This window comes from Furipterus horrens, unplaced genomic scaffold, assembly GCF_987537825.1.
Source record: "Furipterus horrens unplaced genomic scaffold, mFurHor1.1.pri manual_scaffold_13, whole genome shotgun sequence".
Lineage (NCBI taxonomy): Eukaryota > Metazoa > Chordata > Mammalia > Chiroptera > Furipteridae > Furipterus > Furipterus horrens.
Window position 1 is genome coordinate 56358655 of NW_028327183.1, and position 17053 is coordinate 56375707.

Consider the following 17053-nt stretch of genomic DNA (forward strand, 5'->3'; position numbering starts at 1 on the left):
CAGTGATGGTACCAGGGTTCCTCTACTCCGTTCAAATGCCCTTCTGCCGCTCTACCACCCATGGGAGTGCATGGAACTCGGGAGGACCGCAGGTCATGGGCCTCATTAACTTGGTGCTAAAGAAGTGGCTTGGGGGGAGCCTTTGTCCCCTCTCGCACCTCTTGAAGACCCGAAAGGACTCCCCTAAATATCCACTCTAAGTAAAACATTGAACCTTCTGTGCAGATGTGATTGTAGGGCCTGCACCCCCATTCCAGCCAGTTTCCTGGAAATTTTGTAGCCTCCAGTTTGCCCCATCTCTTCCTGCTCACCCTGTTTGGAAGGAAAAACTTGAGTTGATAGTGGCGGGCAGAACTGACAGCTTGGCCAGGGCTTAGGTCCGTAAGAGGTGTGGCCTGGAGGGACAGGCTAAGAAGTGGGAGGCGGGGTTGGGACTGAGCCAGGAGGCTTATTGGGCAAGTAGGTGAGAGCTATGGGCGGGGCTCAGGGGCTGGGGTGGCGCTTAGAGGAACGGATAGTGTTTATCTGAGGGGAAGGGCTTCAAGGGGAAACTAGGAGAGCAAGGTGTCAGGAGGGTGGGAGTGACCTGTTAAGATGCGGAGGGGTGGGCCTGACTGCTATTCAGGGCAAGGGAAGAGAAGGTGTACCTGAGAGGGGGACTTAGCAGAATGAGCTAAATAGAACTGGGCTTAGCTGCTGGGGGTGGGGCTGAGTCAGGGGTATATAAGATACATAAGAGGCGCAGTGTCAAGTGTGTGGTAAAGCTGTGGTTCTGACTTCAGCCTTCATTAGAATCACCTGAAGGTTTTTTTTTAAATTATTATTAGTTGACATATTAGTGTCAGGTCTGCAACATAGTAATTTGGTATTTCTATACATTACGAAATAACCACGATCAGCCTAGTTACCACCTGTCATCATACAAAATTATTATGATATTATTGACTATATTTCCTATGCTGTACATGACGTCACTGTGCCGTACGCATTCTATAACTGGAAGTTTGTACCCCCAGTGTTTCTGATTCAGAACGTCTGGATCAGGGAACCTGAGAATTTCCATTTCTAACAATTTCCGGGTGATGCCACTGCTGCTGGTGTTTGGACCATAACTTGAGAGCCACTGGTTTAAGGGAATGCTTTAGAGGTTCGAGGTACAAAAATCACATTAAAATTGTGAAAGAGGTGGAGCTTAAGTGCTGGGGAGCGTGGGGGCGGAACTTAAGAAATGGGCATGGTCTAGAGGAAAGAGGCGGGGCTGAGGTGGGAGAGGTGGAGTTCTAGAGTGGGGTGTTGGAGGAGAAAATGAACAGGAGAGAATGCGTAGACCGAAGGCGAGGAGGTGGCATTTTGAGACGTCGGGCGGTGCTTATAATTTAGTTCTGAAATAAAAATGATTCATGCAGGGGGCGGGGCTTAAGCGTGAGATTTGTGTGGGGGGCGTGGCCTAACCGGATGACCGGAGCGTGTGGGCGGTGCCATGAGAAGCGGGCGCTCAGGGCGCAGGCGCACTTGCTCAGCTCGCCCACCGGAAGTGGCCTAGGCTTTCCCCGTCTGCGCCCCACCAGCGAGCGCGCAGGCGCACTTCCCTCTCCCGGTTGCCGCCGCCACCGCCGGCGCAGCCTTTTTCCGCTTCTCCACGCCGGCGCCTCGGAGACGAGCGCGACTTCCGCTTCCGGGCGGACAGGCAGGCGGGCGGTGCGGGGCGGCCGGGGAGGGGGAGGGGGCGGCACTTCCGGTCAGGCCCTTGGGTCTCCCCTGAGCGGCGGCGCCTCCTCCGCCTCCTCGGCCTCCTCCCGGCGGAGACCCCGGCGCCGGTGAGTGACGGGGCGCATGGCCCGGGGGCTGCGGGGGCGGGGGGTCCCGCCCAGGCCCGCTCTGGTCCTCAGAACGTCCTCATCAGTGCTTCTCGCGTCGGGCCCTCGCCGTGGGCCCCCCATCACTGCTCCCCCGTCAGAGCAGCCAGCTATCTGGGTGCCCCCACGCAGGACGGCGGCCAAAGCGCTCTTTCGTGGCGCGTCCCTAAACTGCTGCTTTTCTCGTAGGCCGTTATTGCTTCCAGCAGGACAGCCCCCCAAATGCCACCAGCATTGCCCTCCCCCACGCAGAGCCACTACCCCCGAACCCTCCTTTGGTAGCCCCTAGGGATTGCCACCAGCGTGTTGCATTTGTGCTTTACAGCGGAATGCCCCCCATTATCTCTGTCTGCACACACAGCCCCTCGAAACCCCTAACCACTCCCTCCCTTCCCTGCTGAAAAAATAGTTCCTGGTCAGCAGCCGAGAGTCCGTGTTTCTCCCTGCTGCGCCGCCCTTCTCCCCAGTAATTACCCTAGAAAATACCCCCTTTCAGTCCCCCAGACCCTCCCCGCGTAGAACGGCTCCCTCTAGAGGTGCGTTCTCACCCCCACATGCTCTCCCTCCAGTGGAGCCCAGGCTCCCACCCCATCCTTCTCCAGGTCAGGGCCTGTCGTCGTTCCCGGCCCCACGGGGCAGCGCCCCTCCGCGAGGCCTTCGCTCTCAGGATGCGCCTCTTCCGGGGCGCAAGGGGCTCGTCCTAACCTGTCCCTGCTCACCCGGCTCTCACTCCATCCTCCTGGACTCCCTGCAGAAGACCCCTGTCTTCACTGGGTTGGGAGCTCTTTCTGCCCAGGCATCCATTCTTTTGATCTTCATTGAACGGATATGCACTCTTCTAGGTCCAGGGCATACAGCTGGGAAGGAGGGCGATGCACACAGTCTTTATTTTTGTGGGTTCAACAGTCCAGTGGAGCAGGCAGATCAAAAACAAGTACACACGGTCAATGCTGTTTTCTGAGAGCCTGGTACCTACTTTAGAGGTGCAGCCAGAATTAGCAGAGCTTACTCAGCCATGCAGAGGTCTGGCTAGACCGTTGCAGGCAGAGGAAAGAGCAGTGCAAATGTCCCGAGGTGGGCCTAAGCGTGGTGAGTGGAGGAGCGACTTGGGAGGCCCAGGTGGTTGGAGCTAGGGGAGAGGAGGTGTGATGTTAGAGGGCCCTGGAGGCTGTGGCATTGCGATCCGTCACTTGGCCTTTGTCTGCTCCACCAGGCCCAGAATGTACTTCCACTTGTTCATTTGTTTGTTCAGCAGTTGTTTAATGAGCACCTACTACACACTGGGCATGCAGCAGAGAACAAAATAGACAGAGCCCCTTGTCCTTGTGGAGGGCATGTGCTAGGTCCAGGGGTAGACAGTTAAAGAAGAAAATACGTGCGTGTGAAGAAAACACAGCAGGGTAAGATTATGTTGCAAAGAGTGCAGTGTGAGAGGGTGGCAGGAAGCCTCTCAACAATTTCCTGTTGTCATCTTGTCTTTCCAAAAAGCCATGAGCTGAAAAGTGACCCCCTCCTCCAGGACAATGGTGGTGCACCCCCGGGGGCTGCTCTTAGCTCCCCTCCCCTGAGAATGAAATGGTTAAGAGAGTGCCCCTTGGATGCCACTGGTGTTGCTATCACTGGGCCAACCACTCCCTCTTTTCCCAGCTTCATTCTCACTCATTGAGCGAGCAGTTTTGGAGGCAGGCACTGTGCTGGGTCCTGGGGATAGAGCAGTGATCAAAACAAATAAAGATCCTGGCGTGCATGGAGCCCAGCTTCTAGAGGGAGAGTCCACCACCAGCAAGACAAAAAGGGGGAGCAAGTGGTGTATTAGGGGGTGCTGACTGGGAAGGAAAGACATGAAGCAGTCTGGGGAGTCCTGGAGTGTGGGTCTGGGGGACAGGTTACTGGGGCCATGGAGAGCCTCCCTGGGAAGATGACTCTGAGCCAGGATGTGAAGGAGGTTAGGGAGTGAGGCAGAGCACCTGGGCAGCAACAACAGCCAGTGCAAAGGCCCTGGGGCAGGAATGTCGCTGGCACATGGAAGGGGCAGCCAGGAGGCCGTGGGGGCTGTCTAGGTTAGCAAAACGACTTTGAGTGAGATACGGGGTCACTGCAACGTTTGAGCAGAGGAGAGACATGGTTTGGTCTCCGTGTTCCTGCCTATAAGTGATCTCATGAGTCTCTTGATGTCTGATGGAGACATGCCACATAACGGACCTGGTACAGTGCTTGTTAGCATTCAGTAAACGCCGGTGGCTAGTCCTGGGGGCAGGTGGCAGGGAAACAGAGGAGACAAAGCGTATTTGCAGTCTAAGGTGGAGTGGGGACCTGCCTTTATTTTGAAGAAACAGTGATGGGCAGCATGTAGGGTTAAGAGCATGCACTGTGGAGCCCCATGGCCTGGCTTCAACCCCGGGCCCTGCCGCTTGTTACAGTGTGACTTTAGGAGATTCGTTGACCTCTCTGGCCTCCGTCTCTTCCTCTGTGAAACAGTAATTGCCGCTGTCTCCTGGGATTATCGGGAAGGTTCACTGAATGGACACTGTAAGGGACTTAGATGTGTACTTGGTATGCAGAAGGCACTCATTCAGTGTTGCATGCTTCTAGATGTTACCGTTATTGTTATCAACATACTAGAATTTTATCACAAGGCAGCTTGTTGCAGGGGAACAGCCCACAGGTCCTGGCATCAAAGCGACCTGGAGTCCCGTACCTGCTTTCCGCTTTACTGGCTCTGTGACCTTGGGGAGACTAAGTCCCCCCTTGCTCAGTTTCCCCACTTATAAGATGGGACCAGTGATGGCACGGGGCTGTTGTGATGTTTCCAGGTGATGGTTCCTGTCTATCTGGTCAAACAATAAACATGAGTTGTTGTGACTGTGACTGTAGTTGCCATGGTCCTCCTGCCCCTTGAGACCATTCCCCCATCAGGCCTCCAAAGGAAACCCACCTGTGGTCATCTCCTCTTAGAGAGGCACCCCTGGAAGGCTTGGGTCTCCTGAAAACAGAAATGTCTCTTGATATCTCATCAGGATAATCATGAGCCTGATCAGTCTTGTCCCCCAGGAACACCCCCTGCTCCTCTCTGACCCGAAAGTAACCCTCCAGCCTTTGCCCACCTGCTTCCTTCTCATGGCACCCACCTCAGTGTTAGCTCAGATGCTGCTAAACATCCCCCTCCCTTCCTGGGGGAGTTCTGGTCACCTCAGTCTTATCCTTTTACTCACGCGACAGCTACTTATTAATATAGGCATTGACAGCTATAAATTTGCCTCTGAGCACTGCTTTAGCTGCATCTCCCACGTGTGTTGCGTTTGCATTTACACACATCAGCTTCCTTGGTGCTTTCTTCATGGACCTACCGGTGACTTAGGAGGGTGCTATTCCTTTCCCATGCACCAGCAGATATTTACAGAGCACCCACACTGTGCCAGGCACTGCTGGGTGCTGGGGCACTGGCTGACCAGGCCGACAAGTCCTCGCTGTTAGTGTGGAGGCCCGACAGGAAAGACAGCGAATGAAATAGACACAGTAAATGGTGGCAGTGACTGTGATCAAAATAAGGGCAGCAGGACAAGGGGCTAGCAGACGATGAGGCGATGGGTGTCACCTCTCCTGGAGGTGACATCAGAGCAGAGACCTGAAGGAGGCGGGAGAGAGCCTTGAGGCAGGGGGAAGAATGTTCCAGGCAGAGGACACCTTCTCCCCGTATCGCTGTTATGTTTGCTCCAGGTGGTGACCACCTTCCTCGTCCACCAGGCCCCTCATAATCCAGGGAGCACCCCCAAATAAGGGCCCTAGCCCCTCAGTTCCACTACTACCTTCTTCCACCTTAGGGAACAACCCTGTGCGGGGAGGGCGTGGGTTGAGTCACAGACTTACTCTACGTCCTCAGACAAGTCGTTTGGCCTCTCTGTGCCTTCTCATTTGTCACATGGGGGTAACCACTGTCCCTGTGTCATTGGTGGTGGGGATTCAGTGGGTTAGCCGGCATGATGTGCTCAGACCAGCAGGCGGCCTGTGGGCACGCCCGGTCAGGGAGCCATTAGCTCTGCGCTCTCAGGGTGGTGAGCCTGGCATGGCCTCTCCCCTGCTGCCCCTCCTTCCTGCACCCCTCTGCCACCTGCCACTTCAGCTCTGTCTCCCCACTGAGGTTCCCCCCGAGGCTTCTGCTCCCACGCCAGCCATGCCTTTGCTCCTTCCGGAGATGAGATGGACCAGAGGGTGTGAAGGACATGGGGTGTTGGGTCTCCTCCAAGGACTCCCAGAGCTGAAAGCTAAAAATACCGCCTTGGGCAGGGGTGGAGGACACACTCACCTTTCACCTGAGGGCAGGGAGCCAGGCAACCGGTTGGAAGCTGAGAGGCCCTGGCCTGGGTGGGCGCCACTGACTCCTGCGGGCCAGGTGCACAGCCAGGGCCCCAGGGGCAGGGACGGTGGCCGAGAAGCTGAGAAGCAGGCCAGGCCTCGGGGGCCTGTCCCACTGCCTCGCACTCCATGCAGTGGAAGTGCTTGCCAAGGCCCCAGGCAGGTCCGAGGCTCAGGGGCCTTTGCAGGTGGGCAGACAGGGGCAGCTGCAGTTGGGAATAGCCTTTAAAGGTTATTTATTTATTTACTTATTTATTTATTTATTTATTTATTTTTAGAGGGGAAGGGAGGGAGAAGGAGAAAGAGAGAAACATCCATGTGTGGCTGCCTCTCACATACCCCCAGTGGGGGACCTGGCCCACAACCCAGGCCTGTGCCCTCACTGGGAATCGAACCTGCGACCCTTTGGTTCGCAGGCCAGCGCTCAATCCACTGAGCCACACCAGTCTGGGCAGGAATGAGAAGTCTTTTAAATGAGGTGCCCAGAGAATGGCTGCCATCTCCAGGAGTGGGGGGCAGGAAAAGCCTCCCTGGACAGCTGCCACTGGGCTCTGCCCAAGCAAGTGATGTCACTGAAGATACAGAGAGCTCTGGGGACCTAGTGAGCTCTGCCAACCAGTGTTTTCTTACATCCTGTGCCAGCCCCCTTAAGCCCCCCTGCTGTCTAGGGGTTACCTACCACCCCTGTAGAAATGGAGGCATCATGGGAAGAAGGTGGGACCTGAACCCAGGTGTGCCCAGGGCCACATGTTCCCCGCTGTGCCAGGCTGCCTTCCCTCTCTGCCAGCCCCCTGCTATGACCCGTTTGTCCCAGGCCAGCAGATTCTCCTTCCCACCCCTCCCGAGACTGTCTTCTTTCCAGTCCTCTCCAGCGGGGCTGACTTTCTGTTCCTACCAGCCGTGACAGCGATAACGATATAATACCCTCCGGTTACTGCGTGCTCACAGAGTGCCAGTGACCAGCCACCCGAGGGCCCTGGAGTTCTGTTAGCGCGGATCCTGACAGCAGTGAAGTCGGGACGTGCTCTGTCACCTTTCCTTGTGGATGAGGCGATCGAGGCACAGAGAGGTTCAGGCATTTGCCGGTGGTCACACAGCTGAGTCACTCCTGGCATTCTGGCTCCAGAGGCGCTGTGATTGAACAGAACCTGAGGGGGCTGAGGACAGAGGGCCGGTGTGTGTGTGTGGGGGGGCATGGAGCAGAAACCTGAGGCCTGAGTGTTTGCTAAGGGGCCTGAGAGCAGAGGCCAGGGCTGCTGGGAGGACTGGGGTCTGAAGAGGGGAGAAACTAGAGGCCTGCGGAGGCAGTACTGGGGTACAGGGCCTGGGAGGTGGAGAGAGGTGAGGACTGGGGAAGAGGGGGGGTTGTGATGTTCCAGCGCGCACAGCCCCCTCCGCGGCCCGGGGAGACCCGCGCCCCCTCCTAGGAGCCTGCTCAGCTGCCTCCTTTCCTCCACAAGGTCTCCCCACGCCACGCCAAGGTCTCCCCACGCCACGCGGCTGAGATGGAGGCCAACGCGGCGGGCGGCGGCGCCGGGGGCGGCGGCCTCGGGGGCGAGGACGGGGTGCACTTCCAGAGCTACCCCTTCGACTTCCTTGAGTTCCTCAACCACCAGCGCTTCGAGCCCATGGAGCTGTACGGGGAGCACGCGAAGGCGGTGGCCGCCCTGCCCTGCACCCCCGGGCCCCCGCCGCAGCCCCCGCCGCAGCCGCCACCGCCCCAGTATGACTACCCGCCGCAGGCCGCCTTCAAGCCCAAGGCCGAGGCGCCCTCCTCCTCGTCCTCCTCCTCGTCCACGTCGTCCTCGTCCTCGTCGTCCTCCCAAGCCAAGAAGCCCGACCCGCCCCTGCCGCCCGCCTTCGGGGCGCCCCCGCCCCCCCTCTTCGACGCTGCCTTCCCCGCCCCGCAGTGGGGCATCGTGGACCTCTCGGGACACCAGCACCTGTTTGGGAACCTGAAGCGAGGCGGCCCCGCGCCCGGGCCGGGGGTGACCCCAGGGCTGGCCACCGCGGCGGGGACGCCTGGGCCGCTGCCCGCGCCCTCGCAGACCCCGCCAGGGCCCGCCACGGGGGCGGCCTGCGACGCCGCCAAGGACGACAAGGGCTACTTCCGCAGGCTCAAGTACCTGATGGAGCGGCGCTTCCCGTGCGGCGTGTGCCAGAAGTCCTTCAAGCAGTCCTCGCACCTGGTGCAGCACATGCTGGTGCACTCAGGGGAGCGGCCCTACGAGTGCGGCGTGTGCGGCCGCACCTACAACCACGTCTCCAGCCTCATCCGCCACCGCCGCTGCCACAAGGACGTGCCGCCCGCCGCCGGCGCGCCCCCGCAGCCCGGGCCGGCCCTGCCACCGCTGGGCCTGCCCGCGCCGCCCGCCGCCGGGGCCCCCACCTCGGGCCCCGCTGGCCCACCGTCCACGCCCGCCGCCCCCGCGGCCTCCGCAGAGGGGAGCACAGCCCCCGGCGCGCCGGCGAGTGTGGGGGCGCCCCCTCCGGCGGCGGGCGGCGGCGAGGGCCCCTTTGCCTGCCCGCTCTGCTGGAAGGTCTTCAAGAAGCCCAGCCACCTGCACCAGCACCAGATCATCCACACGGGCGAGAAGCCCTTCTCCTGCTCCGTGTGCAACAAGAGCTTCAACCGCAGGGAGAGCCTCAAGCGGCACGTGAAGACGCACTCGGCCGACCTGCTGCGCCTGCCGTGCGGGGTCTGCGGCAAGGCCTTCCGCGACGCCGCCTACCTGCTCAAGCACCAGGCGGCGCATGCGGGCGCGGCGGGGCCGCGGCCCGTGTACCCCTGCGACCTGTGCGGCAAGTCCTACTCGGCGCCGCAGAGCCTGCTCCGCCACAAGGCCGCGCACGCGCCGCCCGCCGCCCCCGATGCGCCCAAGGACGCGGCCGCCGTGTCGCAGCCCGCGCCTTCCTTTCCTCCCGGCCCCTACCTGCTGCCCCCCGACGGCCCGGCCACCGACAGCGAGAAGGCGGCGGCGGCGGCGGCGGCCGTGGTGTACGGGGCCATGCCGGTGCCGCTCCTGGGCGCGCACCCGCTGTTGCTGGGCGCGGGGACCAGCGGGACGGGCAGCAGCGCGGGCGCCAGCGGCCCCGGAAAGACGTTCTGCTGCGGCATCTGTGGGCGCGGCTTCGGGCGCCGCGAGACCTTGAAGCGCCACGAGCGCATCCACACGGGCGAGAAGCCACACCAGTGTCCGGTGTGCGGGAAGCGCTTCCGTGAGTCCTTCCACCTGAGCAAGCACCACGTGGTGCACACCCGCGAGCGCCCCTACAAGTGCGAGCTCTGCGGCAAGGTCTTCGGCTACCCCCAGAGCCTGACGCGCCACCGCCAGGTGCACCGGCTGCAGCTGCCCTGCGCCCTGGCCGGGGCCGCGGGCCTCCCCACCGCCCAGGGCGGGCCCGGCGCCTGTGGCCAGGGCGCCTCAGCCGCGGCCGCGGGGGCTGCTGAGAGCCTGAGCTACCCCTGCTCGGACTGCGGCGAGCACTTCCCGGATCTCTTCCACGTCATGAGCCACAAGGAGGCCCACATGTCGGAGAAGCCCTACGGTTGCGACGCCTGTGGCAAGACCTTCGGCTTCATCGAGAACCTCATGTGGCACAAGCTGGTCCACCAGGCCGCCCCCGAGCGCCTGCTCCCGCCCGTGCCCAGCGGGCAGCAGCCCACGGATGGCTCCGGCGGCGCCGAGGCCGCCAGCGTGCTGGACAACGGGCTGGCGGGGGAGGTGGGGGCGGCCGTGGCGGCGCTGGCAGGGGTGTCAGGGGGCGATGACGCCGGCAACGCTGCAGGGGCCGGGGGCAGTGGGGGCGCGAGCTCAGGCCCCGAGCGCTTCAGCTGTGCCACTTGCGGCCAGAGCTTCAAGCACTTCCTGGGCCTGGTCACTCACAAGTACGTGCACCTGGTGCGGCGGACCCTGGGCTGCGGCCTCTGTGGCCAGAGCTTCGCTGGCGCCTATGACCTGCTTTTGCACCGGCGCAGCCACCGGCAGAAGCGGGGCTTCCGCTGCCCCGTGTGTGGCAAGCGCTTCTGGGAGGCGGCCCTGCTGATGCGCCACCAGCGCTGCCACACAGAGCAGCGGCCCTACCGGTGCGGCGTGTGTGGCCGGGGCTTCCTGCGCTCCTGGTACTTGCGGCAGCACCGCGTGGTGCACACGGGTGAGCGGGCCTTCAAATGTGGCGTGTGTGCCAAGCGCTTCGCGCAGTCGTCCAGCCTGGCCGAGCACCGGCGGCTCCACGCAGTGGCGCGGCCCCAGCGCTGCGGCGCCTGCGGCAAGACCTTCCGCTACCGCTCCAACCTGCTGGAGCACCAGCGGCTGCACCTCGGCGAGCGCGCCTACCGCTGCGAGCACTGCGGCAAGGGCTTCTTCTACCTGAGCTCTGTGCTGCGCCACCAGCGCGCCCACGAGCCGCCGCGGCCGGAGCTCCGCTGCCCTGCCTGCCTCAAGGCCTTCAAGGATCCCGGTTACTTCCGAAAGCACCTGGCGGCCCACCAGGGCGGCCGGCCCTTCCGCTGCTCCTCCTGCGGCGAGGGTTTCGCCAACACCTATGGCCTCAAGAAACACCGCCTGGCGCACAAGGCCGAGGGCCTCGGGGGTCCTGGAGCCGGGCCCGGCACCTTGGCCGGGAAGGAGGCCTGACCAGGGTGCTTCCTGTGCGCCTCTCCACTCGGCTGTCCCCTCCCAGACTCGCCCCTCCACGGCTGCAGGTCAGACTCTGCCCGTTTCCTCGCTGTTGCCCCCTCCATCCTTCAGAACTTCAAACAGACTCGCCTCCCTTGGGGCCCACGCTGTACAAACTCAAGGCTGAATCACTCCCAAGCCGGACTCTGCCCCCCTTTCATCCCGTCCCACACTGAACTTGCTCCTCCATTCGACCCCATTTTGTAACCCGCATCAGCCCCTGCCCAGCAGCATTCTGTCCCCTGTCCCCGACAAGCTTTGGTGGAGATGGGCGTGAACTGCCCTTCCCCTGCCTTGGGGATCCGGCTGGACAGTGGGACACGACTGGAGTGGGGAGGGCACAAGGGGGCCTGGGTGCTCTTCTGGATTGTGGGGTGGGGGGCGGGGGTCAGACGCGGCTTGTACAGAGCAGAGATAATAAACCTATCACCGGGGCAACGGAGTCCTTCCTCACATCCCGGGGAGAGCGGCTTAAGTGCTGGCCATCGGAAGGGTGAGGACAATTGTTCCCCCGGGGTTTCGGTTTTCCCACAGCCTCCGCCTCTCCCCTCGCCCTCTGCCTTTCCTCAGCCCCCGGCATTTACTGGGCAATCACCAGGTCCAAGACAGGGAAGTCCCTGCTCTCAGGGACTCACAATGTGCCCAGATGCCTTCCCCTTCAAGGTGCCGTCTGCCTTTGTGCACAGCCAGCGCTTCCCGCAGCCCCGTCTGCCGGCCCCTCCGCCGGGCACTGGGCAAACAAACTGGCCGCGCTCCTGGCCCCCAAGGGAGATGGAAGAGAAGTCCAGGCGGCCCCTGTATAGTCCGGCCCCGTGTGGACTCGCGGTCCTGGTGTAGCTCACTAATAGTGCCTGCCTTTCCAGGGTAGTTTGGGGCCGTTCCAAAAGCCCATTCACAGCCCTCGTTTGGGTTCTCAGTGCGATATATGCCTGTAACGTGTTGTTATCCCATTTGTCGGAAGAGGAGGCTGAGGCCTTGGAGGACAAAGGCTCCAGAGATACCTGGGGGGTCCAGGCTAGAGCTGGGGCTGTGGTCCCATGCCCCTCGGTGTGAAACTTGGACACCCAGCTGGCTCAGGGCACTGCCTGGGCAAGTCCAGTGTGATCCCCCCCTCTACACACCCACACACACTCGAAGGCAGCCACCCTGGAGCACCACCCTGTACAAAACACAGGCTGAAGGAGCACAGAGGAGTCACCTTATCACATTGGGGGCCCAACCAGCTTCGTGGAGGAGAGCGATTGCTGAGAGGTACAGAAAGCCAGGTGAAGCAGGCAAGGGTGCAGGGTTTAGTGTGTCTGGCTAAACCTAGCAATTCTGCAGCGGGTGCAGGTTGGGGTGTGGGAAGCTGGGTCCTGAAAGGCTTTAAGTTACAAATAGTGGACCTTGGATGACCCCAGAGGCTGGGAGCTGGCTGCTGCCAGGCTGGATCCGAGCCCCTGACACATTTTGATTAGCCCATCCTTTTTTTTTTTTTTTTTTTAAGTTTGACACAGTTGCCAACATTTGAAAATCAAAACATTTTACATAATATGAAGTATCGCAACATCAGTAATTTGGACATTAGCAACCCAGTCTGCCTCCTTCCGAGCTCAGTAGCCATTCAGATGGGGCACACATTCTCCAGTCGGTCCCTAGCCCCCACAATGACCCCAAACCCCAACTCTGAGCCCAAGGGTCAGTCTCCATAGTTCACCTTGAACCCGTCACCTTCCTCATTTAATTTATGCTGCCACCCAGCCCCCACAAGCGTCCATGTTTGTGGCCCCTTCTCAAAGCCACAGGAGCTGTGGGTTGGTGAAGAGGTTGAGATCTGTATCTGGAGGGTGGACATGGTGCCATGGGACGGGGGACAGGGCAGGGACAAGGGCTGGGCCGCTGTGTTTACCCCGATGTGAGGCCTTGCTGGCACCCGTGAGAGAAGGTGTGTTCAGGCTCCAAAGGTATTTCACTGGCTCAGTAACGAGGACTTGATAAGGAATTAGATGAGTGGGTGAAAGGTGACGACTTCAGGGACCTGCCCAGGCTTCTAGCTCGGGTGCCAGGAGATACGAAACACAGGTGTTTCTTTGGGGGAAAGAGTTCTGTTCTTGTTCTGACTCGTCTTTGGGATCTCGCCTGGGGAGTGTTGGGTGAGCAGGAATGCGCACAAATCTGAGTTCTCCCTCCTTAGTAAGCATGCTGATCACAGGAGTCCCTTCATTTTGGCAACCAGTCCTGGTCCCCTCTCCCATAGCTGAACCACATACCATCTCTGAATAGCCAGACGCTGTCCACCCCCGTTCTAGAGAGGTTTGGAGAAAGGTAAGCTGCTACTCACTGTTGGTGGCACTACTCTAGTGCGGCCCCTCAACCCCCGCCCCCCAGAGCAGACCTCTCAAGCACAAGGCCGACAGAGGGAAACCCTTCATGAAGTCCTTTAATAGGAATAGAACTGGAGGCTTCCCGCCTCCAGCTCCCAAGTCCTCCCCTCTCCCCGACTCTCGGCGCACACCCACCACTCCCAGCCGTCCATACCGCCGCCATCCACTGCCCCTTCCTTGGGGTAACCTGGGGTCGGGCAGTAAGCTGTTTGCTTCAGTTGGGGGCGGAGATTAGACACCTGAGGCTACTTTTGTAGACCTGGGGCGGGTAGTGTGGGGTGATAAGGTGTGGGCTCTGAGACTAAACCTTGAGGACGGTATGTTAGGTGGCTATTTGCCGTCTGGATTTTCAGTGGCCTCAGAAAGAGTCTGGTCTGGTGGGTTAAGGGACTGACTGCCCTGGGGACAAGGGGAGCAGCTCTTGGAGCCAAGATCCTTATGGCCGGCTAGGCTTACATTGTTGAGGCTCAAGTGCTGTGGCTGTGACCTGGGGAGCCTATGGCTTTGAGGTGATGGGACCCCAGTCTGTGTGGAACACCTGGCTGGTGTCCTCTGCCTGCAGGTGGGCGGGTAGGTCTCCCAAGTTCAGTGCAACCTAGTGAGGTAAGCAGAAGTTCCATCCCTGTCCGCCCGCCAGGCCCCAAGACAGTTCAGGGTTCAGCAGATGAAGAGCTGGCCAGGGACACTGTGGTAGACCCCAGATCTGCCCTGTGTAGGACACAGGTCCTGTGGGACATGCTGCGTCTTGCACAAGGACGACCCAGAGCAGGCAGACAGGGAGATGACATCCAGCCCGTGTTCCTCCCATGGAGCTGGCCATCCCCTGGGCTGCGTCTGTGCCTTTCTCCGGGTCTCTGAGCTGCCCTGGGGGTTTGTGGGAGCCCTGGGAGCTGCTCACGGTACGTGTCGTCTCTCCCCCAGTCTCCCCTCTTCTGTCATCTGCCTCGTTGTCCCACCCAACCCCTCCCCTGAAATCTGCCGCTTACCGCCTATGTCGACCAGCCTACTGGTGGACCTCCACTTTCACGGTGGCGGTCTCCCCACACCTCTCTTCTTGAGTGCTTCCCGCCCCGCACCCAGTCCCTGGGCCCTCGGCCCCCGCTGCCTGCTGGCCTCCAGAGTCTCGGAGCCCAGGCCCTGGGCCGTGGAAGTGGGTGCGCTGGTGCTTGCGGAAGTTGGAGGAGTTGTTGAAAGTGCGGTCACAGAGCGCGCAGCGGAAGGGGCGCTCCCCGGTGTGGATGCGGGCGTGGCCGCTCAGCACTGAGGACTGCGTGAAGCCCTTGCCGCAGACACCACAGTGGTAGGGCCGCTCGCCCGTGTGCACTCGCTCGTGGTCGCGCATGTCCGAGGAGCGGCGGAACGGCTTGGCGCAGAACCTGCAGGCGAAGGGCTTCCCCACCGCCGCGCCTGCCGCCGCCGCCGCCATCACCACTTCTGACCGCTCCGGCGGCACCCCGGACCCCTGTCCCTGAGCGGCCACCTCGGAGGGCCTCTGAGAGCCCCCCGGCTCCGCCCCGTGCCGGCGCTGGTGCCGCAGCAGGGGCGCCAGAGCCTTGAAGGCCCGGGGGCAGAGCGGGCAGCGGTAAGGGCGCTCTCCAGTGTGCAGGCTGTAGTGGGCGCGGAGGCTGGCGGGGCCCGGGCAGCTGTGGCCACACACATGGCACCGGCTGGGGTCCGCGCCTTGCCCGCCGCCCTCAGCCCCCGCCAGGTGGCCATGTTCGTGGAACAGCAGCTCCGAGACCAGCCGGAAGGCGGCTGGGCACAAGGCACAGTGAAGGGAACCTGGCTCCGGGGAGTCGGGTACCAGCGTGGTGTCTGTCACCTTCACCACCTGGATTTCAATGAGGTCCGGCGGGGGAGTGGCGGGGCTGCTGTCATCAGGCACCAGAACCTGGGGAGGGGGGCGGGGAGAGAAGAGGAACCTGTGGCCCCTACCTCAAGGCCTCCCCAGCACGCTCCCACGTACTTCAAACTTCCAGCTCCTTTGCAGCATCCCGGGACCCCTCAATTCCAGGTCCTGCTCTGTGCCCATCAGGACTTCCCCTCCTATGCAGAATATACCACGATCCAGCCATGTCTCCTCCACTCCAATTAAAAGCCAGTCATTTCTTGCCTTGACAACTGAAAACGCCTCCTGAAAGGAGCCTCTGTTCTTAGCCTGGTCCTCATAACGCACCTCGCCAAAGCAGCCTGAATGGCTTTGGGAAATGGAAATCAGATTGAGGCATTTTCCCATTCAAAACGCTCCCATGGCTCCAACGGCACTTAAAAACCCAAAACCGTCATAGTCATACCCACCGGGACTGGCTCCTGCTCATCTCCCTGACCCCAGTGTAAATACAAGCCGGCACACAGCTGACTGCTGGCGTCTAAATTTAGCTCCCCCACCCCCACTCCAGCACTCCGTCTTTATTTCCTTTCTAGAACACAGCGCCATGAATCTCCTAATGTCTCTCTGCCCGGCTAGACTCAAGCTTCGGGGGACCACAGTCCTCATCTGCCTTATTTACCTACCCATCTATGAGCACAACTAAATAGGACTCTGTGAATGTTTGTTGAATGAATGAATGTCCTCACCCTCCAGTCCCGAGTTGGGGAAACGGGGAGCGGTGTCCCGAAGTCACCTGGAGCAGTTCTTTCTCCCCAAAATATCCGCCGGGGGGCATTCGAAGCTCATCGCTCCGCCCCTTACAGAATCACACCCCCACCCCAACGTGGGTGTCTCATAACGCCCCCTAACTCTTTGTCTTTCAAGATCACCTTCCCTATCCTTCCATCCGAGTGCACTAGCCCCTCTCGGAGGCTCCGCCCCTTAGAAAGATCCGCCCCCTAATTAGATAAACTCTATCTTGGACCCGTCCATGGTCCAGGTGATCCTCACAACCGCTCCTCAGGCCCCGCCCTACTAAGCCCCGCCCTTCAACCCCGTTGGCTCCTTCGTAGAGCACGCCCCTCGCTCACCCCCCCCACCGCGGAACCCCGCCTCCAGGCCGGAGCGCTAAATACCTCCCCCGCCCAACCCTCATAGGCCACGCCCCTGCCCTGCGGCCTCCTCCCGCCTCGGGTCCCCGGCCCAGGGCCCTTCCTCGCTCGCACCAGGTCCGGCGGCTCTGGGGAGCGCGGCTCCGGGGCCGTTGAGCTCGGACTCCGGGGCTCCAGGCGCTCCGCGGCCATCTTGTGCCCAGGCCCCGCCCCCAAGACCCATGGTCATTCTGGAAGGGGCGGGGCTATAGTGGCGTCAGAGCCACAGCGCAGGCGCACTGGAGGGTGGGCGGGGCTTCCAGTTAGCCTGTGCTGACCCACCCGGGGAGAAAGATGCCTCTGCTTCCAAATCACCTGTCACCTATCCCCTCTCCAAGGCGACAGCCTGCGTGGGGCGCCGGGGGCCTGCGAGCTACCTCGAATTTCTCTTTTTAACCCGCACTAATATGCTCAGGCTGTCGATTGACCCTCGCCAGCATTTAATAACCTTTGTTCTGTGTTCACCTTGCATGTTTTTGTCGTCACCTGCTCCGCGTGGCTCTGGATAACGCAGTAAAGCAAAAGTTTCCAAACGGAAGGGTTCTTAAGTTCGTTTACAGAAAGATGTTCTGCCAGCAGCAACACTGGTGGTGCTGGGATGTAGCTCAAATTCGCAGGTTGGTGCGACGTTCGGGAAAAGGCAGGCGTTTTCGGCAGCACAGAGGGCCGGCCTGGGCTCTTCCCAGTCCTCCCCTCGTTCCTTCCATGGCCTGGCTGTGTGAAGTCGCCGCACTCCTCTGGGCCACGCCTACATTTTATCACGTGTGAAACTGTAGAAGTG

General features: G+C 60.8%; 2 protein-coding genes across 2 annotated transcripts; one reads left to right on the forward strand and one right to left on the reverse strand.

Annotated features, from left to right (window-relative positions):
- The first annotated feature begins 1569 nt into the window (after positions 1 to 1569).
- ZNF865 (zinc finger protein 865) lies at positions 1570 to 11257 on the forward strand. The gene is made up of 2 exons (XM_090260070.1): positions 1570 to 1817; positions 7691 to 11257. Exon 2 carries the CDS (start codon positions 7715 to 7717, stop codon positions 10844 to 10846), a length of 3132 nt encoding a protein of 1043 aa, XP_090116196.1. The 5' UTR covers positions 1570 to 1817; positions 7691 to 7714; the 3' UTR covers positions 10847 to 11257.
- Positions 11258 to 14219: 2962 nt separating this feature from the next.
- Positions 14220 to 16436, reverse strand: ZNF784 (zinc finger protein 784). The gene is made up of 2 exons (XM_090259660.1): positions 16348 to 16436; positions 14220 to 15142 (listed from the first exon to the last, which is right to left on the reverse strand). Exons 1-2 carry the CDS (start codon positions 16423 to 16425, stop codon positions 14255 to 14257), a joined length of 966 nt encoding a protein of 321 aa, XP_090115786.1. The 5' UTR covers positions 16426 to 16436; the 3' UTR covers positions 14220 to 14254.
- Positions 16437 to 17053: the final 617 nt, after the last annotated feature.